General features: G+C 35.9%; 1 protein-coding gene across 1 annotated transcript in view; it reads right to left on the bottom strand.

The window, feature by feature from the left end:
• The window catches only part of LOC125344545 (lysine-specific demethylase 6A-like), a gene marked incomplete at both ends in the record, with an annotated part of 42,621 nt that overhangs the window by 5,995 nt on the left and 11,947 nt on the right, over nt 1-24,679 (bottom strand). The window contains 8 exons of the mRNA XM_048337039.1: nt 3,653-3,801; nt 4,232-4,306; nt 4,382-4,446; nt 6,635-6,840; nt 7,453-7,558; nt 9,366-9,495; nt 14,518-14,734; nt 14,834-15,290. Of these exons, the coding sequence (XP_048192996.1) occupies nt 3,653-3,801; nt 4,232-4,306; nt 4,382-4,446; nt 6,635-6,840; nt 7,453-7,558; nt 9,366-9,495; nt 14,518-14,734; nt 14,834-15,290 (1,405 nt within the window). The remainder of the gene's footprint in view (nt 1-3,652; nt 3,802-4,231; nt 4,307-4,381; nt 4,447-6,634; nt 6,841-7,452; nt 7,559-9,365; nt 9,496-14,517; nt 14,735-14,833; nt 15,291-24,679) is intronic.

Here is a 24,679-nt window from a genome sequence, read left to right as displayed (position 1 = left end):
TAATCTCCAAACATTTTAGATATAATTGAGAAGGAAATGACATCTATATCTGTTATCTTCCATACTGGATTATAATGACAAAACTTTCACTTTGTATGATTAGTTTTATTTTCACTTATTATGAAAAAGTCAGACATTCAATGTCTGGTTTTTCATGGTATGATTCATTGGCATACAATGTGTGTTATCATGTGGTCCCTTATAGACAATCAGTATCAGCACCATGTTTTTCTTTGAAAAAAATGAAACTTAATATCCATATTTGCCATACCATACAATAACTTAGAAATGGTGCTATGTTTAGAACTCAGGGTTGAAGCAAAATTTCGATCTATAACAATCACTCAAAATCATAATTAATGACTGACAATAGAAAATGGACTCTACAAAATGTTCCTAATTGAATTTACTAAAAAGATTGAATATAGGGGCTGGGATATGGCATAGTGGTAAAGTGTTTGCCTTGTATACATGAAGCCTTCGGCTCAGTTACTCAGCACCACATATATAGAAAAAGCCGAAGTGGCACTGTGGCTCAAGTGGTAGAGTGCTAGCCTTGACCAAAAAGAAGCCAGGGACAATGCTCAGGCTCTGAGTTCAAGGCCCAGGACTGGCAAAAACAAAACAAAACAAAACAAAAAGATTGAATATATATACACATGTATATGCATATATAAAGCATACACTCCAGTAGCAAAAAAAGATTGAAACTATATAAAATGTATACTACAGTAGCAAAAAAAATCTACTCAAGAAAACCTATGCACAGTGGCTTATGCCTGTGATCCCATTAACTTAGGATTGCCAAGAACTGAGGATGTCTTTTCAAATGATGATACCAAAAAGCTGGAAGTGAAGCTGTAATTTAAGCAGTAGACACAGTGAAAAACCTCAACAGTGCCCAGGCCCTAACTTCAAGTCCCAGGACTGGTGGTAAAATTTACCCCAAAAAAGTACTATTCTAGTTGTATTATATACTTAATTTTTTGTACTATTCAAAATAGGAAGCCAGAACCCTATTCCCACAGATTCATAAAACCAAACTTTTGTGCTCAAACTAGGCATTTTCCAAACTTTAATGTAAGTTCTATGAGACTTACCATAGTTTAAAGGTAAAGTCCGGCTAGTGTGGAGCCTCCCAATGGAAAATGTAATTAATTTTCTTTTCTTTTTTTTTTTTGGCAAGTCCTGAGCCTTGGACTCAGGGCCTGAGCACTGTCCCTGGTCTCTTTTGCTCAAGGCTAGCACTCTGCCAATTGAGCCACAGCGCCACTTCTGGCCATTTTCTATATGTATGTGGTGCTGGGGAATTGAACCCAGGGCCTCATGTGTACGAGGCAAGCACTCTTGCCACTAGGCCATATTCCCAGCCCAAATGTAACTAATTTTCAACTACTATAATTCCATGAAAGCTCAAAATAGACCATACCAAAAAAAAAAAAAAATGAACTTACATGCTCAAGAAAATATCTGTACAGACTGACACTAACATTTAACACCAAACCATCTCAAAAGACATTTTCAAATATTCTATGGAACATCTTTAAAATATATATATTTACGTATCGGTATCTTCTAGTTATCTAAATGTATTCCAATCTTTACCAGCACAGCAACAGACAAAGGCTTAATATCTGTCATCTACAGAGAACTCAAAAAAACTAAGCCCCTCCAAGCCCAGTAAACAAATTAGGAAATGGGCAAAGGAGATAAAGAGAGACTTCACAAAAGAAGAGATAAAAATGGCAAAGAAACATATGAGGAAATGTTCAACATCCATGGTAGTAAAGGATATGCAAATAAAAACAACCCTGAGATACCACTTCATTCCAGTTAGAGTGGCCTATACTCTGAACTCAAGCAACAACAAATGCTGGAGGGGGTGCGGAGAAAGAGGGACCCTTCTCCACTATTGGTGGGAGTGCAAATTAGCACAACCACTTTAGACAACAGTATGGAGGTTCCTCAAAAAGCTCAATATAGACCTACCCTATGACCCAGCCATACCATTCCTAGGCATCTATCCTCAACAACAGGTCCCAAGATATCAAAAAGACATCTGCACTTCCATGTTTATCGCTGCACAATTCACACTAGCCAAAATATGGCAACAACCCAGATGCCCCTCCACAGATGAATGGATCCAAAAAATATGGTACCTATACAATATAGAATATTACATAAGTGATTAGGAATGGTGAAATATTGTTATTTGCAGGGAAATGGTCAGAACTTGAACAAATAATGTTGAGTGAGACAAGCCTAGAACACAGAAAACAAAGGGGCATGATCTCCTTGATATATGACTGTTAAGGTGGGGAAAGGGGGAGACAGTAGAGACCAGGTCTGAGAAACAAAAAACTTCTTGTCAAATAGTATTTCCCACAGATTTGGGTCAGTGACCCTACACTATGTAACTAAAACCAAACTACTACTCAACATATAAAGGTCAAAAATAGACCTCTCAGTGGATCACAATAGCTCAAAAGCTATGTATGTACGTTCATATAAGACAAGGATAAACAAACCCTATTGTTGACATTACATTTAAAGTCCTAGGCAAATTTCCTTTGGTGTAGGCCATGTGGCTACTGTATATGTTTTTGGTACACTGGGTATTGTATATATGTCTACCTGACCTAGGGAAGGGAAAGAAAAACTGGGTGTAAGATAACACAGAAATATACACACTGTCCTACTTTGTAACTGTACCCCTTTTGCACAACACTTTGTCAAAAATTTTTGTTTAATAAATTATTAAAAAAAAAAGTATTCCAAAAGCTAGTTTTACTCTTCTCATTAAGAAAAAACTTTTACTCAACGATTATGTTTTCTATTTTTAGCAATGAAAAGTCAAGGAAATGAATCAATTTAGTCGCTTGGCTTGCATAGTAACATGTTTTCTATTTAAAGAGTCTGATGAATCCTACATTAAAAAGCTTGAAAATGGAATACTTAGGAAAATAACATATATTGTAGGTGTAGTTGACGAATCTTATTACATCTGGCTCATGATATAAAGTGATTCTTACTGTAATCAATTTTAGTGATAAAATTCAGAAAACACTGTCAACTTGAAATGCAGTAAAACTTAATGTCATGGGTTGCTTCATTTACTAAATGATTTAGTACCTGTGTCTGAATTTTTTTCTGATCATTTTTCTCTTTGAAAATGTAAGTAAAACATTATAAATGGCACTGATGGCTGAGACTGTTGTCCTAGCTACTACTCAGAAGGTTGACATTGGAGGATCATGTCTGAAGCCATCCTGGGCAGACAAAAACCAAGAGTAGAAATGGGACTCAAGTTGTTGAGCATCACCCTTGACGAGACAGGCCTCATGCTGGCAAAAGCAAAAACTATACAAAAAATGTTAAGAAAACAATTACTGCTCTTAGCTGACTCATAAGAAGAGCTGTAAATACTTCTACCAATAAAAAAGAACTTAAAATTGTGTTGGCTTTGGGCTTGGAGGTGTGGCTCAGTTGGCAAACTGCTAGTCAGTAAGCAAAAGTGTCAGGTATGGTCTTATGCCTATACAACATATGTATTAGCTTACAAACTATATAAAACATATAAACTATACAACATCTAACTATATTACATTTTTCTTACAACTATATAACACATATATTTGCTCATGAAAGTCACCTGGTATTCTACTCCCTGGAACTTTCATATACAGCTGAACTGTATTCATGCCCAGTATGGTATACCCAACATGGCTTAGAAGATTTCCTGCTGATACAACACGTACAAAAGCAGGAAGTTTAGTTAGTTCATGTAACTGCAACTTCCACCTGCAAAAGAAAAAAAAAAAAAAAGGTTGAGAGTAAAATCCTCCAAAAAACTGAAGTAACCAGGCCTCTAAAGAACTGATAGAATTAAAATACACTAATTGGTTTATCATAAATAGCTAATATTAGTGTTTAAAAATGTGAAAGTCCTAAAACAAACTATTATTCAGAAACACTTAACATAAGGAAAAATAATTCCTATTCTTAAATTTGGAAACTGAGTACTTTGATTCTTTGGAAAGAAAATGACCTAATTGTAAATTCTTGTAAAAATACCTTTGAAATGTTAAAATTTTCAGTTGAAACTTGTGTACATAAAAAAATTATGAGAGAAAAATGAAGAGAGATGGAAAACAATAGAAAGCTAGACAATTTCTAACCCTGGAATTCTCCTCTGCTTCACTTCATAAACCATTAGGGCAAGGAAACTTACTTTTTATTATCAGAAAGGTCAATGTTGATCCCAGATTTTATGGTTTTGAAAGGTCCTTTCCTTTTCATTCCCGAACTTTAAAAAAAAAGAAAAAATATAAAAGCTCATTCTTTTACATGAAAATATTAAGGAGATTCAAAAATTACTTACTTCTCTGAAGATATAGATTCATTATCTGAATAGTCTTTAAGTTGTGTTTTTCTTTCATTTTCTTCCTAAATATTAAGCAAAATAATATCTTAGTATCCTATAACAGACTACAATTTCTCAAACAATTATTTTTCTAAACAAGTAGCAATGTGTATACTTTAGAAATTAAGATCTGAGCTAGTATGTAGCTTGAGATTGTCATCCTTTAAAAAGAAAAAAACAACAACAGATTTTGGCAAGGCCCCTAAGCCATTTTTAACATACAATAAATGTTCTAAAGAGAATGGAATGTCTGGCTTCTAAGCTCCTGTCTGCAGTAGTAGTCTGCAGTAGTAATGACAGAGGAGTGAATTTTAAACAGGTGATGTTAAGAAAGGCAAGAAGATTTTCATTCAGAGGTGTGCCCACCACCAATGAAAAGGAAGTCAAGCACAAGACTGGGTCTAATCTCCATGGTCTATTTGGTCAGAAGAGAGGTCAGTCAGCTGGATTCACTTACACAGATGCCAGCAAGAACAAAGACATCACCTGGGGAGAGGACACATTGGAATACTTGGAGAACCCCCAAAAACACATCCCAGGAACAAAAATTATCTTCACTGGCATATAGAAGAAGGGAGAAAGGGAAGATTTGATGGCTTACTGTAAAAGTTCTGTAAGATTAGGTTTAAGACTAGTCCTATCAGTAATAGGGTTAAAAGTGTGATGAGATAATGATCTTTAAAAGTTTAAAACTTTAAATAACATTATGTTACTACTGTAAATTACTTCTGTCTCAGCTACTTTCGGGCCTGAGAACAATGGATCTCTCTGCTAAGACACCTGGAACCCCCTTTTGTTACCTTCACCATTCTTTCTTACTGAAAACAAAACAACAAAGTGACATGAATTTACCAGAAGTTTAGCTTCCTTTCTGAGAACCTGTAAAAGCAGCTGTGCTCACTGATGAGGAATGCAGAGGGAATGTTCACAACAAGCATGCCCTTGAATTTACTCAACTGCTCCAAAAAGATATTAACCATAAACCTCACTTATTAGAGAAGTTTACTGCTACTGTCATCAAAATTTCAGTGTGACAGAACTCGTGGCTACTGCTTGAAGTTCTAGCTACTCAAGAAGCAGGGACTGGGAAAATCATAGTTTAAGGACAGATTGGGCAGGGGGGAAAATCAAAATCAAATAAACAGAATGTAATTGCTTACTTGTTTGTGATCCCAGGGAATAGACAGAAGGACTTTGGTCCACATTCAGCCTTAAGTAAAGGCCACAAACTTTTAACCAAAACATTTAGTTACTATATTTCTTAAACCCACCAATTCCCTAAAGCATTTGTGTTTTTGCTTCTGAAGTTTATGTAAAATCACTAAAAGCCAGTAGCGTATCTTGAATCAGTATCTTTCAATAAAAAAATGGAATCATTTATTCACTGAATGAGTAAACATCTGAATTGCCCTTGTAAGAAATTCTCCATAATAATTTAGTATTATTATCATGTATATCTGTAAAATATAGATGGTCTGTCATCTGAAAAATATACTCCAAGGCTAAGCACTGGTGGCTCACACCTGTAATCCTAGCTACTCAAGAGGCTGAGCTCTGAGGATTCAAAGCCAGCCAGCGTAGGGCAATCCCTGAGACACTTATACCCCACAACTGATGAAAAAAGTGTGTGCGTGTATCTCCCAAGACATAAAAACATGAAATAAAACAATTTTACTCTTCATATTAACAAAATGTTCTGTTTACATAAGCTTGATTAAATTTTTAAAAATTAAAATGTTTTGGTTTTTGCTTTAGTAGAGGTGTGTGTGTGTGTGTGTGTGTGTGTGTGTGTGTGTGTGTGTGTGTGTGTGTGTGTGGTGTGTGTTGCCAGTATGAGGGCTGGATCTCTGGGCCAAGGCATTGTCCCTGAGCTCCATTTTGTTCAAGACTACAGTTCAACCATTATGGCCACAGAACCACCACTTTCAGCTCTTTCTGTGGTTAACTGGAGATGAGAGTTTCACACATTTTCCTGCCCTGGCTGGCTTCCAACAGTAATCATCAGATCTCAGCTTTCTGAGTAGCTAGGATAACAAGAATGAGCCATTACCATCCATCCACTGTTATGGTTTCTATCTTGTTTTGTTTTACTATTATTTTCAAATATATATACAAGAAGATTTCAACTTAATCATTTATGTGTATAGTACGTCGTGATCATGAGTAGTTTAAGCACATAAGATCCACAGTTGTAATATAAAACAAACTTACTCGCAATGATTCCTGGAAGGAGGAAGCTTGATACTGTGCATATTTTGCAATTGTAGTGTGAGAGCTATTACTTTCAAAACGCCAAACTTTCTTTGTCCCAGTGGGATCCCAGTTTTCTTCTGCTGGTTGCAATAACTGTGTTCTCACCTCCACCATATGTTCATTGTTAACTTCCACCAAAGTTTTGGTAGAGAAAAGTCCAAGATCTTAATAAATACATACATTTTGTTAAAAAAAAAATAAGAGTTACTACAATAAAAATGTCAAAGTTCTTTTTAAAACTTTAATTTTTCAGTCACTTCCCATAAAGTAGCTCCAGATTATTTGCAAAGCTATTCCTGGATTTGGACAAGTGTAAGAATCGGGATATAGTAGTTTGTTTTTTAAAGAAATATTACGCATATTTCATACTCAAAAAATTTCAACTATGTAACTAAATATTTCATATTATGAAGTAAAAAAATACAGCAGAGGTGTTTACAGTAAATAATCTTACATCATTTTGCAGCTGTGCATGCTTGAACTTAGATTGAAACAAGTCTAAAACATACTATACAACCTTTTAAGGTTTAAATAAGAGACAGACATAGGAGAATAAAGAATCACAGATAGATGGAAAAGAGAGTTAAAGATGACAAGGAAGAAATATAGACAAAAAGACTCTGGAAGAAAAGATAAAGGAGATAGACCAAAACAGAAAAATAGTGATGGAGGAAAGATTTAAAACAGTTTAAATTCTAAAAAATATCTCACAGTTGCTACTGGTTTTTTATGATTAATGACAGTAAAAGAATTGTTTAAAATACTTCAAATCTTACCTAACTTAAGTGCTCCAGCAAGGCCACGAATTACTGTAACAGGGTTTTTTGGATTTGTACAAAATTGATGTAATGGGGGAAAGAAAGCATCACGCTTATTTTCCAGCTGTAAAGTCACAATATTTGTTAGATCTCAGAGAAATGGCTATATCCATTATATTGCAAGACAATATCTTATTTTCATGAGTCTGGCAGTTTGAAGTGTCCATGCATCCTAATTATTAATACTGTGGTATATATGATTCCCAAAATAGTATGAAATATTTTAGTCATTCAAGCTTCTCAAGTACTTTTCAAGTGTACTTATGAATAAAACGTATGAAAGAGTACTAAATGTGTAAAATCAAAATATACTTAAAAACTGCTGTTCTTAAATTACAATCTCAACTATATACTTATTTCTTCAATATTTATTTCACCTGTACTCTGCCTTTCTATAAAACTTGGATAAATTTTAATTATAACATAATTAAGTGGAAAATGCCAATCACCAAAACCTTCTTACAAACACAAGATCATTCTGAACACTAGATCTGAACACTAGCATTTAAATACTATTTGGGGAGCAAGTGACATTAAAATGGAGTTTGAGCAGGCACAGGTTACTCATGCCTATAATCCCAGCTACTGAAAAAGCTAAGAACTAAGACTCGCCTTTCAAAGCTAGCCCAGGCATCAAGAGAGCATGTGAGCCACTCATCTCCAATTAACTGCTAAAAAAATAAGCTAGAAGTAGAGAGTTGATTCAAGTGGTAGATCCATTTAAATTTTCAGAGGCAGAGTACCATCTGCATATCCACACCCTTTTCTATGGGGATAGAATGTGTGGAGATGTAATTCTCCTTATCAAACCTTTTTCAAAGCTGAGGTGGCAGGCACAAGGCACATCAACTAGCAAATATTTTTCCCATACAATCCTCCTGATTTTCACTTCCTAGATCAAGAGGGTTACAGATAAGCCAAAGGCACCTTGCTATACAATCTTTTTAAAATTTTTCTCTTTTAGCTACAAAATGGACACAGGATCTTTTGATTGGCTCAAGTCATTTGAAGATGGAGTCTAGCAGACTTAGGACAATTTTTTTTTTCATTTGTACTTCAGAAAGGGAATAAGAACTACAGACTGGTACAAATTTTCAGGAAGATGTAAATATTAGCATATGTTAACTATTTTCAATTTTCTACATAAAATGTCTTGCAGAAAAGAAAAACTGGCACTTCCAATTAATGAAGTGTGTGTGAGTGTGTTTTTAAATTCTCATTTCAATGACTTTTTTGGATGATTCTGAGGTTTGAACTATGGACCTGGGTGCTACCCCTGAGCTCCTTTTGCTCAAGGCCAGCAGCACTCTACCACTTATGCCACAGTACCACTTCTGGCTTTTTCTGTGATTTAAATGGAGATGAGAGTCACACATTTTCCCATCTAGGCTGAAGTCAAACTGCAATCCTCAGGTCTCAGCATTTGAGTAGCTAGGATTACAGGCTGGAGTGACCAGTGGCTGGCCAATCAATAAAATTTTAAGATGCCTAAAACCAGTAAATGACAGAACATAGACTCAGACGCATCTTTACTAAAACCTGAAAATGGAACAAATGTTTCTTTTGGTAGAACATCTAAGTAAATATTCAGAATTAGATTTAAAGTATTTTCTTCATAAAATATATTTAATATGCCACTAATTAACAAACTTAACTGTCAAAGACTAGCCAATAAAATATTTTGTTTTGTGCTAGGCTATACACTAAGCACTCATTTTGCAAACATGAAATACAAATTTGTATTTCTGAAATTTTTAAATTAAGAATATAAAGTTATTGTCCCCAAAGGGCAAATAACAATAATTTAAATATTTATATATCTTCTAGAGTAAAATGAGTTCAATTTATTTCTAGTCATTCAACAGACTCACATAAATGCTAGGTGTGGGTGGATTCAGCTTCTCCTTAGGCAAGGGAGGGTATGGTGAAGTTGGTGGTCTTGGAGGCGGACATTTATCCAACAAAATATGAGTATTAGTCAAACCATTTTTACCTACATTCCTTTTTAAAAAGAAAAAGGGAGCAGAATAAAAGTTATTAGATATGTTTTATTATTATTTAGTAGTAGTAGTGTGTCCTTTAGCTTTTTCTCAAGGATATATCATTCTACGACTTGTGCCACAGCTCCACTTCTAGATTTTCTGATAGTTAATTGGAGATGAACTTTCCCATGAACTTTCCTATCGGGTTAGCTTCAAACTGTGGGCAGGACCTGTCTCCTGAGTAGCTAGAATTACAGAAATAAGCCATTAGCACCTGGCTAGTGTATAATTTTTTAATGGAAAAAATCCAAATTAGAAAAACTTTTTTTTTTTTTTTGCCAGTCCTGGGCCTTGGACTCAGGGCCTGAGCACTGTCCCTGGCTTCTTCCCGCTCAAGGCTAGCACTCTGCCACTTGAGCCACAGCGCCGCTTCTGGCCGTTTTCTGTATATGTGGTGCTGGGGAATCGAACCTAGGGCCTCGTGTATCCGAGGCAGGCACTCTTGCCACTAGGCTATATCCTCAGCCCTAGAAAAACTTTTAAAATCTGAACTCACCTAAAAGGTAGGGGTGTGTGTGTGTGTGTGTGTGTGTGTATCAATGAATATTCCTTTCCTTGCATAAAATCTGATTTTTTCCAAATACATTTTAATCACTCCCAAACCCAGAAAATCTGATCTTCCAAAATTTTATTTTCTATGTAATTACTTCACTAACATTCAAGACACCAAAACTTAGAAAATAGTATATTCTAAATAGATATAGGGTAGCCTTACAGTTGTGCACTTACAATGAAACTGAAATTGAGTGGAAATCTTGACTGCCTCCGGGTGCAAAGAGGTTAGGACTATGCTACGTATTTGATTCATTTTTTTTCCCAGAACTCTGTCCAACTTTCACTAAACATATATCTCCTTAAAACAAATTTCAAAATTTCCTTATCACTAAAATTAATGCACTACCGCATCCTATGGAGGCATGCTTAGCTTTTATCAGGGGTGGGGGAGGTGAAGAGGAACATATTTTTCACAAATAAATAACAGTGAGTGAAACACTCAAAAAGTCATACTCAATTTTAACCCTAAAATGTGAGAGAGTTCTTAGTATCAACTGAACTGCATAATAAAAAAAAAAAAATTGAAATTTCATTTATTTATTTTTTTCTGGACCTGGAGTTTGAATGCAGGGCCTAGGCACTGCCCCTAAGCTTCTTTTGCTCAAGGTGAGCACTTCTCTACTTTGAGCCACAGCATCACTTCCAGGGTTTTCTTTTCTTTTCTTTTTTCTTTCTTTGGGTAGTTCATTGGAGTCTCATGGACTTTACTGCTTTGGGCTGGCTTCAAACTTTGATCCCTACCTCATATTGCAGCCTCCATGGTAGCTAGTATTACAGGCATGAGCCACCAGTACTTGGCTGAATTTAAAATTTTGCTTTAGAGATTTATTTTCAGGCTATATAATCACTCTGTGAGAAAATTTCAACTGTAGAGTGTTCCTGAACATTTGTGCTCAAGACTAGCATTCTAGGGGCTGGGGATATAGCCTAGTGGCAAGAGTGCCTGCCTCGGATACACAAGGCACTAGGTTCGATTCCCCAGCACCACATATACAGAAAACGGCCAGAAGCGGCGCTGTGGCTCAAGTGGCAGAGTGCTAGCCTTGAGCAAAAAGAAGCCAGGGACAGTGCTCAGGCCCTGAGTCCAAGGCCCAGGACTGGCCAAAAAAAAAAAAAAAAAAAAAAAAAAAAAAAAAAAAAAAAAAGACTAGCATTCTATTAGTGCCAGAGCTCCACTTCCCACACTTTAGGTACTTAATTGGAGATAAGAGTCTCATGGACTTTTCTGCTTGGGCTAGCTTCAAACCTCAGTCCTCAGGCTGGGAATATGGCCTAGTGGCAAGAGTGCTTGCCTCCTATACAGGAAGCCCTGGGTTCGATTTCCCAGCACCACATATACAGAAAATGGCCAGAGGTGGCGCTGTGGCTCAAGTGGCAGAGTGCTAGCCTTGAGCAAAAAGAAGCCAGGGACAGTGCTCAGGCCCTGAGTCCAAGGCCCAGGACTGGCAAGGACAAAAAACAAAACAAAACAAAACAAAAAAACCTCAGTCCTCAGATGTTAACCTACCTTAACTCCTAGGTATAAGCCACTAGTACCCAGCCTATTTGGATTTATTTTCCAGTTAATCATGAATGCCATATTTGCTAACCTGTAAACTTTTAAAGAATTTAAAAGTACTTAAAAACTAAATTCTTCTTTGTTACATATTCCTCATTAAACCATTAACATGCTAATTCGGAAAACTAACGCACCTTTAAGAAATGATTGTTTACCTAACTCTTAAATTTCAGAAGTTGTACATTAACATGTCAAAGAGAAGAGGACTAAAATTACAAACAAGAATCTGAAACCATTTTAGAGAAAACAATATTACCAGTAATTGTATTTTCTTCATAAGAAACCAAAGTTACTTGTTTTATTTTATTACAACAGAAAAGGTCACATAATTGTCTCTTTTTAATGGAAACTGAGTATTAAAATCAATATATACAAACTTGAGATTTTCTATTAAATCTTCCTTAACTATGTTGAACCTTCAGCCACAAGAATTTGTAGACTTTTAAAGATATAAACAAAGCTTAAAACTACTGACTTCTCTCATTTAAAAAGGAAATGTAAAGGTCTATTAAATGAACACTTCCTATTTAATCTATACCTAAACAAATAGCTAACTTTCAATAGCTCTCTAGAAACCATTAAGAACAATGTATCAAAACTTAAGTGTGGGGCTGGGGATATGGCCTAGTGGCAAGAGTGCTCGCCTCGTACACAGGAGGTCCTAGGTTCAATTCCCCAGCACCACATAATACAGAAAATGGCCAGAAGTGGCGCTGTGGCTCAAGTGGCAGAATGCTAGCCTTGAGCAAAAACAAGCCAGGGACAGTGCTCTGGTCCAGAGTCCAAGCCCCAGGAATGGCCAAAAACAAAACAAAACAAAACAAAACAAACAAAAAAAAAAACTTAAGTGTGCAAATTTGAAAATTACCCTAATTTACAAATTACACATAACTTTTGTTTTTCCTTTGGTAGGGAAGCATTGAACTCAGAGCTTATTGCTTCATACACAAGCACTGTACCACCTAATCAACAGCCAGCCTTAACTGATCTATTTATTTTGAAATAATGTCTCTATGTCCAAGCTGACTTGAACCAGTTTTCATAAATAACAATTCTTGTCATAGCTGGAATGAGAGAAACAACCAATCACAACTAGCCTTTTCTCCCGAGACAGGATCTCTGAAAGATTTTGCTCATGAGGGCTTCAAATAAGCTATTCAATGCTAGTCTTTTTTTTTTTTTTAAAGACAGAATACTTGATTAATGAGAATAATTCAAGTAATTTCATTAGGACAAGCACAATAGCTAATCATTATCTCTACATTTCATATCAATCATTATACATTTTAAAGAAAAAATGGACTACTTTTATCAAGACTGTTTGCTAGAGGCAGAAGCAATGTATTTCAATAATTAATAAACCATGTATAGGATAATGCTTGTCCAAATAATTTGCTGGGTGAAGTTATGGTTTCTTGTCTATAGTAGTTATGGCTATTTTACTTTATAACCATGTACTCTGACATACTCTCAGCAAGGAAATTGCCTAGTGACACATTTTAGCATATGAGTTTAATAGATGTGATATTTTAAGACATAAAGATTTACAAAAGTAAGCTTGAGGTCCTGAGAGCAATCTCAAATGCATAGACACCAGACAGATAGACTAACCACCCAGAGAGAAAAAGATGTGTCTCTGCAAGGTCTTTAGTTCTATCTCAATTTACTTTGCCTTCATAATTGTGCGGTGGTATGTATGTATGTATGTATGTATGTATGTATGCATGCATGTATGTATGCCATATGATTTTTTTTTTTTTTTGGCCAGTCCTGGGCCTTGGACTCAGGGCCTGAGCACTGTCCCTGGCTTCTTCCCGCTCAAGGCTAGCACTCCGCCATTTGAGCCACAGCGCCGCTTCTGGCCGTTTTCTGTATATGTGGTGCTGGGGAATCGAACCTAGGGCTTGTGTATCCGAGGTAGGCACTCTTGCCACTAGGCTATATCCCCAGCCCCCATATGATTTTGATGGCACTCTTCTTGCACCATGATCCACCAACTTCCCTCCCCCAAATAACTAGGATTATGAACCTATGCCACTATACCTTGCCAGTGACATATCTGTATTGTTTTCCATTTCTTAGTCTGAGTGAGCCAAAATTAAACATGGGACATAAACATAAGGTATCTTTATATCTCTTGCTGGCTACTTGGAGATAACAGTCTCACAAAGTTCTCTGCCCAGGTTTGCTTTGAATGTCAATCTTCAGATTTCAGCTTCCTGAGTAACTAATATTATGCGTATACATCATCAGCGCCTGGCTTTCCACACTTCAAAAAAGCCTAAATGTATTTCTATTGTTTTTATACTCTCTCCCCCTTCCTCTTCCTCTCTTTCTCTCCCACTCCCTTGAATTCAGGGCCTTATATCCTTCCTTGGGTTTTTGCTCAGCCCTCTACCAGTTGAGCTACACCTCTAGTTCTATCATTTTGCTGGCTAACTGGGATAAAAGTCTGATAGAACTTCCTGCCCAAAGTGGGTACAAAACATTATCCTCAGTAATATTAGCCTCCTGAGTAGCCAAATTTAGCGGGGGTAATCTGGTTGCTTTTCTTTTTAAAAAAAAAAAAAAAACAGGGGGCTGGGGATATGGCCTAGTGGCAAGAGTGCCTGCCTCATATACATGAGGCCCTGGGTTCGATTCCCCAGCACCACATATACAGAAAATGGCCAGAAGTGGCGCTGTGGCTCAAGTGGCAGAGTGTTAGCCTTGAGCAAAAAGAAGCCAGGGACAGTGCTCAGGCCCTGAGTCCAAGCCCCAGGACTGGCAAAAAAAAAAAAAAAAAACAGATCAAAATCATATTTCAATTCTTCTGACCTGACTTAGTAATCAATCATTTTCACTTTTCATGATTTTTTCCATACTAACCTGCATGCCTTCAAAACTGCTGCTGAACTGGAATATATAGACACAGACATCGATGGTATTTGAGGACTTGATTTATGATCAGCTCTAGGCAGGTCAACATTTATAGACATCTGTGAATTCTTAAGTTCTGCTCCATTAATTATGTGTAATCCATTATGAAGACTGCTGAAGTTGGTAGTGTCTATGTTAGTTTGTTCAATGGACTTTGGAGATGTTGCTATGGAAATGGATGAAGAGGGTGAAGAGAAAAGACAATTATCAGTCTTTGTTTGAACAGCTGGACAAGTATTACTGACTCTGTCACAAGTTTCAGTATCTATATTGTCACTGGATTTTTCAACCAACAAGGTAGATAGCTGAGGATTGTCTTCAACTGCTAAATTTGGTGACACAAAATCTCCCAAGTTAGGACTAGAAATAGCAATTCTTGTCATCTGATGGACATGATTAGAAAGTCTCTTAATACCAGGACAGCTATTTGATGTGTTTCCATCATGCATACTTGTCTCAGACCCCAAGGATCTTTTTCTTGAAGGCTTGCTCTCTTTGACTAAGGCAAGGTCCTTTTGTCCACATGAGGTAGCAATACAAGAATGTGAGGAGAGGTGATTAAGAGCATCCTCTTGTGGTGCTGAATTTCTAGGCAGAGAGAGATGTCCATTCTGATGCTTAACAGTGCTAGATGTCTGGAGATGTTTGCTGGATTCAGTGGAAAATAAAGGTGGCTCATTATTAAGTCCTGTCAGATATGAACTTTGACATTTATGAAGACCCTAAAACAAGAAAAGAAATAAAAGTAGTATACTTAATAAGTTTGCCATTGCACAAAATCAGAATGCACAAAAACTAAGGACTAAGAGATTAACATGATAAATTAAAAGTAAAGCCATTTTTAAAAAAACAAATCCTGTCATTTTAGGAGTGATGATAGTATTTTCCTAGTGATTAATCAAGCCCCAGTTTCTATGTATAATGATTTACCATTGTCTTCCAATTATTTTTATTTAAAGGTTGGAACATTATTAAATTCTGATGAATACATTTTAAGTTTCAGAAACATGTACCTATATTTATTAATGGAAAAGTGTATTTATGGTTACTGACAGTTATGAAGACAAACAATATAAACAAATCACTAATTCATATTAGGTTTAATATACAAAGTGAATTGCTTTTTGTGTGCATGCCATCACTGGAGCTTTAATTCAAGACCTCACACTCTTTTTATACTGTTTTTTTGTCAAGATTGTTGCTCTACCACTTGAGCTACAGCTCCACTAAGAGCTTTCTGCTGATTAACCAGATATCAGTCTTAAACACTTTTTTGTGCAGACCAACTTCAAACTGAAGTACTCAGACCAGAGCTCCTGGGGAGCTAGGATTACGGGTGTAGCACCATCTTCCAGAATAAAGTGTATTTCTCAAAAATTGTAAAGTTATGCTTGAACATGAAATGCAGAACAGTTATCAACAATCTTCAAAAAGAAAAAAAAATTAGAAATAGCTTACTTGAATTTCTACTTTTCAACAGCCCCTCAAATAGATGAACACATTCTAAATGCAATGTCATTGATTAACGACTTATTGAGATGGCATATTCCACCAAATGTTAGGTATATAAAGATAGAGGTAATAACATTTCCCACCAAATCTGTTAGGAAATATAAAGATCAATAATTCTCCTTCCTCTTTCCCCTCCACCCTCTCCCCACCATCTTTTTTTGGTGGTAACTAGATGTCAAACCCAGGGTATTTGGCATCTTAGTCAAGCAGTTTACTTCTGACTTTTATTCCTAGCCTAACAATACCAACCATAACTTAAAGAAGCAACATAAGAGTACTAGAAAGCTAATAAGAATAAACTGGTTGCAGTTGTGAAAGACAGTGCCCATTCACTGTAAGTGATAATGTGGAGCAGTTTAGAACTGGTTTGCAGAAGGAATTTAGAAAAGTTGGTGGAAATAGCCTAGAGAAAGCAAAAATGATTCAAGGAGATTTAACAGGTAACTCTGGTAACAGTCTAGGATGCTGACCAAAATGTAAGGGGAAATGTGTTTATAAGGTTTTTGAAGGAGATGAGGGAATTTGGGAATTATACCACGTTACCCAAATGCAATACACCAAAGCAAAGGAACCTGAAGGCATTTTTTTTCCACTCCATGATATTTCTCTCAAAGAGTAATTTGAAGGAGATACATTAGACTAATCATGGTAGTGTGTATCCACAGTTCTAGCTACATCAGGGGTAGAAATCAGGAAGGGCTGCAGTTTGAGCTCAATAAAAAAACTTTTTTTCAAAAAACAAGAATACTGTACCCGAAAAATAAGTGTGTAACTCCAGCATACAGGAAGCATTGCTTTCATATAGAAGATTGCTTTCTAAAGATACAGAAAAGGCCTCAGGCAGAAATAAATGAAACAAAAACCGTATCTGAAAAATATTTAAAGCAAGAAAGACTGGAGACATCAATCAAGTGGAAGCTTACTAAAGCACTTGAATTCAAGCCAAAATATGGTCAAAGTAAACAAATAATACATAAAGATGTCAGAGTACTTATTTGGCAAAACAAAACAAAACAAAACATAAAAGAAACTGTTTTCAAAGCAGCAGAACATTTAGGCAGTAACATCAGTAGTAGCAACTACTTTTTAAAAAGTTTACATTGAAAAATTAGCAGCAAAGAGAATTAGAGCAAAAACATATGGAAAATTTGGCCAGAAAGGAAGATCTAAAGGCCACTTTAGTGACCTGCAAAGAAGATTAGCATCAGTACCATGGCAGTAGGAATCTTGGGAATCTATAATATTATAGCCCAGAGATACAGAAATGAATTTTTAAGGTAATTTTTTATAGGATTTTCTCCAAAGGAGTGACCAACATTTCTTTTTCTTAGTACAAGAAGTATGTCCCTTGAGGTTAGTTTTAGCTGGCAAGGTAAGAGATAGTCATGGCTCCCACAGGCTAAAGTATAAATCCATTGGTGTCATCAATGTGATTCCAAAACCTGCACTAAAAACAATGTCAAGTAGGATCAGAGTACTTGAGGGTAACCTCTGAAGGAATGATTACATGATTATATGTGAGAGTGGAGTCTGATCTAAAATGACTAAAGAAGTTAGAGCTGAATTAAGAAAATGTGATATGTATGTATATACAAATATACACACATGTGATATATACATATATGTGTATATATCTGTGTGTAGACACACACAAACACATATGATGGAATTTTATCATCAATTAGGGAAAGTCATATTACATCAATTCAAATAAATGGATGAAACTAGAAAAAAATTATGTCTGGTTTCTTTGAGCTTAACTTCCACACTTAATAATGTTTTTAGTTTTAAATAAAAATAATAGGAAGACAATAGTAAATCATTATATACTGAAACTGGGTTAGATCAAAGAAGAGAGAAAGAACTGGGAAAATGCATATCAATATGAAATAAAGAAAATCAAGGGGAAAGGTTGGAAGGGACAGGAGAATAAAAAGGGTAACACTGATCAAGACTATACTCTTAAACTGGCTTGCTGAATGGCATCTCTTTTGTACAACTATTATAGATAACAAAAATGTAATTTTTTACAAAAGGATGTTTATGGCTAAATTTATCTTGAGTCTCAGAGAGGACTCTAGGATTTCTGAGAAAAACTAAGAAATCCTGGGATAGTTGCAAAACCAAATACTCTGCCTGTATTTTGTGCTGCAAGATTAACATGAACCTTTGAGGATAAAATCAGTGAGGCTCAGGCTTATGATATAATCTCATGTATTCCAGAAGTAGAGATTAGAGAAAATCTTGGGTCAGCTTTATAAGAAAGTTAGTGAATCTCATCTCAATAAGCCAGCATGATCATAATTAGAAAGTTAGTAAGAAACTTAGTATTCCAGAAATTGGTGGCTTATTCCTGAAGAGGACAGTGAAATTATTCACTTTTTTCCCCTCACCTTAGTTACTAGCCAAAAGGTAAATATCATTTTCCCATAACATACTTGTACTTAGAAGGTACTATGACAGGCCAAAGAAAACTTTGGGACCCTTCATAGATTGAAATATCTACAAGTTAATTATATCAGATATTTGATACAGCAGTGGAAAGCAAGAAAATACTGAAAAAAAAAAACACTTTCCAATCACATTTACAAATAATTATTCCAATAATGAATTCTTTTAGTTTACAACAGTAACCTACAATTGCCATCATATCACTGTATAAAAACAAGACCCAGTATAATCTTCATTTAATAGTTTCCAAATTAAGTATGCATAAATATTTTAGCAAGCCAATTCTATTATAATGCATTTGAAAATAGCAACAATAATCTGGGAAACTGTGTCTTGTATATATGTTTATCTGAACTGGAAAAAGGAAGGGTAACAACAACATGGTGAGACAAAGGGTGAACCAATGCAACCGTGATAGTCACAAGACAATATGTGAAAATGAACTTTATGGCCGGAATGTGGCTTAGCAGTAGAGTGCTTGCCTAGCATACAGGAAGCCCTTGGTTTGATTCCTCAACATAAGCTGAAAGTGGTGCTGTGGCTCAAGTGATAGAGTGCTAACCATGAGCACAAAAAAGCCAGGGACAGTGCTCAGGCCCTGAATTCAAGCCCCAGGACTGGCAAGAAAGAAAAAGAAAAGAAAAAGAAGATTAACTTACAATTTGGGGAGCAATGGGATTGGGGAGGAGGGAAAGTGGGAGAAAAATGAGATAGGGATAACAATGATTGACAGGAAATGTACTCATTCTTAGCTATGTAGCTGTAACTCCTCTGTACACCACCTTGACAATAAAATTAATCTCAACAAAAAAGAATCTGCGAGAATATATTTAAATATAATAAGCTACAATATGACTATAAAAATTATAATAAAATTATAAACACATAATCACCTCACTACTTGTGCAGACACCCAATGAATAATCAAGAAATGTTAAGTATGAAAATTTAAAAAGATAAGCAGCTCAGGGGCTGGGAATATGGCCTAGTGGCAAGAGTGCTTGCCTTGTATACATGAGGCCCTGGGTTCGATTCCCCAACACCACATATACAGAAAACGGCCAGAAGTGGCGCTGTGGCTTAAGTGGCAGAGTGCTAGCCTTGAGCAAGAAGAAGCCAGGGACAGTGCTCAGGCCCTGAGCCCCAGGCCCAGGACTGGCCAAACAAACAAAACAAAACAAAACAAAACGAAAAAGATAAGCAGCTCAATTGAAATAAATAAGTGCCCAACCAGACCAAAGGACAGTTATATGACACTGAACACAAGAAAGAACAGCTCATTTATCACAGGAAAATATATATCCAAAATCACAACAAGGAGAAGAGCTAATATTCAGAAAGTAAGAGGCAGTTAAAGGGACAATTAATGTAATTGGGAATGAAATGGCAAATTGAGAATGAGATGTAATGATGTAAAGCTGAGCAGGTTGAGGGAGGCAATGGAAGTTTTGTGGTTTGTAAACAAGGTAAATCTAGTTTGTATAAAATTCAGTAATTTCAGGCAACATATGTAGCCAAACAATATGACACATGGTACTCAATGTATTGATATGTATAGCAATAATATTCATAACAGCCAGAGGGTAAGCAAATCTAAAAATAGGCTTTAAGAGATTCAGATAAATCATTACAATATTACATTTTGGGGGGGGAGAGGTTGGGGGGTAGTCTTGGGCCTTGGACTCAGGACCTGAGTGCTGTCCCTGGCTTCTTTTTGCTCAAGGCTAGCACTTGGCCACTTGAGCCATAGCGCCACTTTTGGCTGTTTTCTATGTATGTGGTGTTAAGGAATCGAACCCAGGGTTTCATGTATATGAGGCCAAGTGCTCTTGCCAGTAGGCCATATTCCCAGCCCCTATTACATTATTTTTACACTGAAAATAAGGACAATACTGATGAATGCTTGCTGGGATAAGCCTTGAAACACTGCACAGAGTGAAAGAAGTTAGACATTCAAGTTCCAGTGCTTAAAAAGTAAAAACTATAGTAGAAGGCAGGCACTTGTGGCTCATTCTGGTAACCTTAGCTATTCAGAAGGCATAGATCTGAGGATCATGGTTCAAAGTCCACCAAGGTAGGAAAGTGAAACTCTTATCTCCACTAAAACTACCATGAAAGCAAAAAGTAGAGATATGGCTCAAGTGGTAGGGCACTAGCATTGAGTAAAAGAAGCTCAAGCCTTGAGTTCAAGCTCTAGAATGGTACAGAAAAGAAAAAACAAACAAACAAACAAAAAACACTATAGAAGTATCAAGCTTTAGTCATTAGTTTTTCTAAAAAGAAACAGGTTCTCATTAGCTAGTTGATGGCTTCAAACTCTTGATCTTCCTGTTAAGCAGCCTCTTAGTTGCTAAGATTATACATGTGCAACACCATCACCCATTTCTCCTTATAACCAGACTTTTTTTGAGATGCACCTCAAGAAACTCGGACAATATTGTAAAGGGCAAAAATCTTCATTAAATAAAGTCATTCAGGAATGTCCTCAGTAAACTCTTATTAAAATATACTCTTGAAGGAAAATTATCTTGCAAATTTTATGAGACATCAACAGTTAACTGGAGTTTTAATAGAACCTTAGAAGATAAAATTCTCAAATATACCTCTGTTAGGTCTTGCTTCATATAATCAGTAGATTTAAAAAATGAGTAACATTTGTGAAGGAAACACTCACAAAAAGACTGAAACCTAACTGGACGCTGGTGGCTCCTGTCTATAATTCTAGCTACTCAGAAGCTGAGATCAAAGCCAGGCTGGGCAGAAATCTGTGAGACTTTTATCTAATTAATTACAAGAAATAAACAGAAGTAGTGCTCTGGCTCAAAGCAGTAGAGCAGTAGAGCAGTAGAGTAGTAAAAACAGCTAGGGACAATGCCTTGTCCTTGAGTTCAAGACTCAAAGACAAAACACTACTCAACCACCAATAACAAAAAGACTGACACCTATTTAGAAAATTATACTACACTACATAATTGATATAGAAATCTATAGAATAACAGGGGAACACAGTGTAAAAAAAAGTTACTGATGGTAAATAAAAAGATACCATAGAGGAAGTAGTGCTGTGGCTCACATTGTTAAGACTTGAGCAAAAGGATTCAGGAGCAATGCCCAAACCCAAGTTCAGGCCCCATGAACAGCATGGAAAGAAAAAGATTCCATGAAAAATTTTAATCTCTAACATTAACATCTATGAAAAGAAGTAAAAATAGAGGAAATCATGATTAATAAACATAAAATCTCAATGTAATTCAGTAAATATGGAAGTTTGGAAAACTACAGAAATCAGACAAGATGTCTGAGGAAAGTTTTCTAAACATATTTTTGGAGATAAGACATAATGAAGACACAAAGAAAATACCTGAAGGAATTTATTCCACTGAGTTCATAAATAAAATTTAAAATCACAGTGATATCAGATTAAAAAGCTGGAGTGAAAGTTCTAGTTTTGCTCTTTAAGTCTGTACTCCTACCAAATGTAGGAGGCAGGTACCTAAACTCAAGTTTAATACCTCAAATACTCAAAACCTAAGAAGGAAAGTCGTAATGGACTGAAGTAAAGAGCTAAGAAAACTATTAGTAAAGGACCAATTTTGTGTAGACAAAATTTCTCTGAAGTATGTAAGGTTTCTTCAGTGGAAAATGATACCTGTAAAATGCAAGACTTACTTCAACTAGTGAAACCACTTAAAATAATGAGTGAAGTCATTGTGAAAGATCACTTATAAACAGAATAGAGTTGGGGGGGATTGTGTTTTTCTGCCTTCTAATCAACTAAGAAACTGTCAAGATATACCATGCTTCCAGAAACATGGTCGATGTATCCAGAAGTACAATCACCAGCCATCATCTCTATACTATAAAGGCTGCATTCCCTAGACCAAATACAGCAAGGGATTAAGGAAAATTCAAATAATTTCAACTTGGGTTGAACAAAGATCACAAGCCTTATAACCAAAAAATAGTGTAAATAAACTACTAGGACTTGATTTCTAAAAAATGGACATGTATTGCTAACATATCATTAAAAAATGATAGTGATAAAGAGGACCAGACACATGAAGAAATCTGAAAATTGACTCAGAAAATTAAAAATGGACTCAGAAATTCACAATTTAACAGACTGGAATGTCTGAAAAAATTAAAAATACCTGAAGTTGGAAAAATGAAGAAAACAAATAACAAGGGAGGAAGTATCAATAGCAGATATGATGAAGCAGACAAAGAAACCAATGCAGTGGAAAATGAGGAAAGCTTATGAAATCTTTCAGCTAATTTTTGGCCACTTTAGTTCAAAGGAAGTAAAGAAAGACAAAGTTTAGTTCAAAGGAAGTAAAGAAAGACAAAGTTTAATAAGTGCACTCAATGAAAAATAACCAAAATGTTCCAAATCTAGAGAAAGGTTTATATAGAGTTAATAGGCAGATCAAACGGTCATCAGTCACATTCAAGCAAATAACTATGAAAAAATGTGTTTATGATGAGTTTATATAAAAGCTCAAATACAAAAAAAAGTGAGCATGTCTGTTTATGCTTTATATATAAGTTAGTAGTAGCATCTAAGAAGGCAGAAAATGGGAGAGCTATAGTACAAAGCCCATTTAGGTACAAAAGTTAACAAGATTGTCAGGTACTAGTTAGTGACTTGCACCTGTAATCCTACCAACTCAGGAAGTAAAGAACTGAGGACTTTTGTTTAAAGCCAAGAAGAAACAGGAAAGTCTGTGAGACCCTTACCTACAACTAACCACCAGAAGGCCACTAAAGTTGTTGTGGCTTAAGTAGTAGAAAGCACAACTTTCTGTGAAAAATCTCAGTGCCTAGGCCCTGAATTCAAACCCCTGGACATGACACAATACTGCCCGCGTGCGCGCGTGCACACACACACACCTTAACAAGGCTATACCTTGAAAATCAGAAATAGAAAAAAACAAAACAAACAAAAAAAACCCACAGTAAAATTAATATTAAAAAAACCACAGAGCCAGAAGTGTGACTAAAGTGACAGAATGTCAGACTAACACGAAACTCTGATTTCGAACACCAGTACTACCAAAAATGAATAAAAGTGACAATATATGAGAATTTCAGTATGCCTAAATTAGACAAAGAGGATGGCTACAAAAAAACTTTAGCAAAAAATATTCTTCAGCTCAAGGCTAGCATTCTACACTTGAGCCACTACCACTTCTGGTTTTCGGACAGCTAACTGAAGATAAGCACCTCATGGCCTTTCCTGCACAGTTGGTTTGAACCATGATCCATAGATCTCAGCTCCTGATTAGGTAGGATTACAGGTTTGAGCCACTAGTGCCTGGCAATTTTTTTCTTTTTTGGAATAAGTATTCACATTTTTGCCAAGGGACTATAATTCTCTATCTCAGCCTCCTATGCCTTGATACAAAAAATAGAGTACGCACACACACACACACACACACACTCATTAATGTGTTATCTGCTCTATTCCATTCAGCTCTTTTCTTAATGCCTGTTTTAAATGTCAAAAACATTCACTTTTGGTTGCTACATCTTTGTGTTTGTTGCTTTTTGGTGTTTGGTTCTGTTTTTTTGAGTGTAGGGACCTCAGGACCATCTTTGAAATTTTTCACTCACAGGTGACATTCTACCACTTAACCTACAGCTATATAGCTTTTTGGTGATAAAATGGAGATAAATCTCTCACAGCTTTTCCTACCTGGGCAGGCTTTGAACCTCAATCCTCCTGGGTAGCTAGAATTACAGGAGTGAGCCACCAGCACCTAGAATCTGTTATTCTTTTTGTTTTGCTTTCTTTTTTGGTACTGGAATAAAACCAAAGAGGCAACACTTACTACACAAGAGTCTTGTATTATCTTTTGAAGTCAGATTTCATACTAATTTTTGTTTTTCATTTTCTAGAGTGCATTGACATTAGGGTCTTTTGCAGTTCCATGTAAATTCTGTTATTAAAACCTATGAAAAAATGTCATTTTTTAAAAAAAAATAATGATTGCACTGGGTCTTTAGGTTGCTCTGGGTGCCACTGACATTTTATAATAGCATTAATACATGTAATCTATAAATACATAGTATATTTACTTTTACTTGTCTTTTTCAGTCTCTTTCTCTTGGGTACTTTTCATTTCTTATTTTAGTTTTGTCAGTAGAA

Source organism: Perognathus longimembris, unplaced genomic scaffold (genome assembly GCF_023159225.1).
Source record: "Perognathus longimembris pacificus isolate PPM17 unplaced genomic scaffold, ASM2315922v1 HiC_scaffold_150, whole genome shotgun sequence".
Lineage (NCBI taxonomy): Eukaryota > Metazoa > Chordata > Mammalia > Rodentia > Heteromyidae > Perognathus > Perognathus longimembris.
Note: the sequence above shows the minus strand (reverse complement) of the source record. Positions and strands in the feature narration are given on the sequence as shown.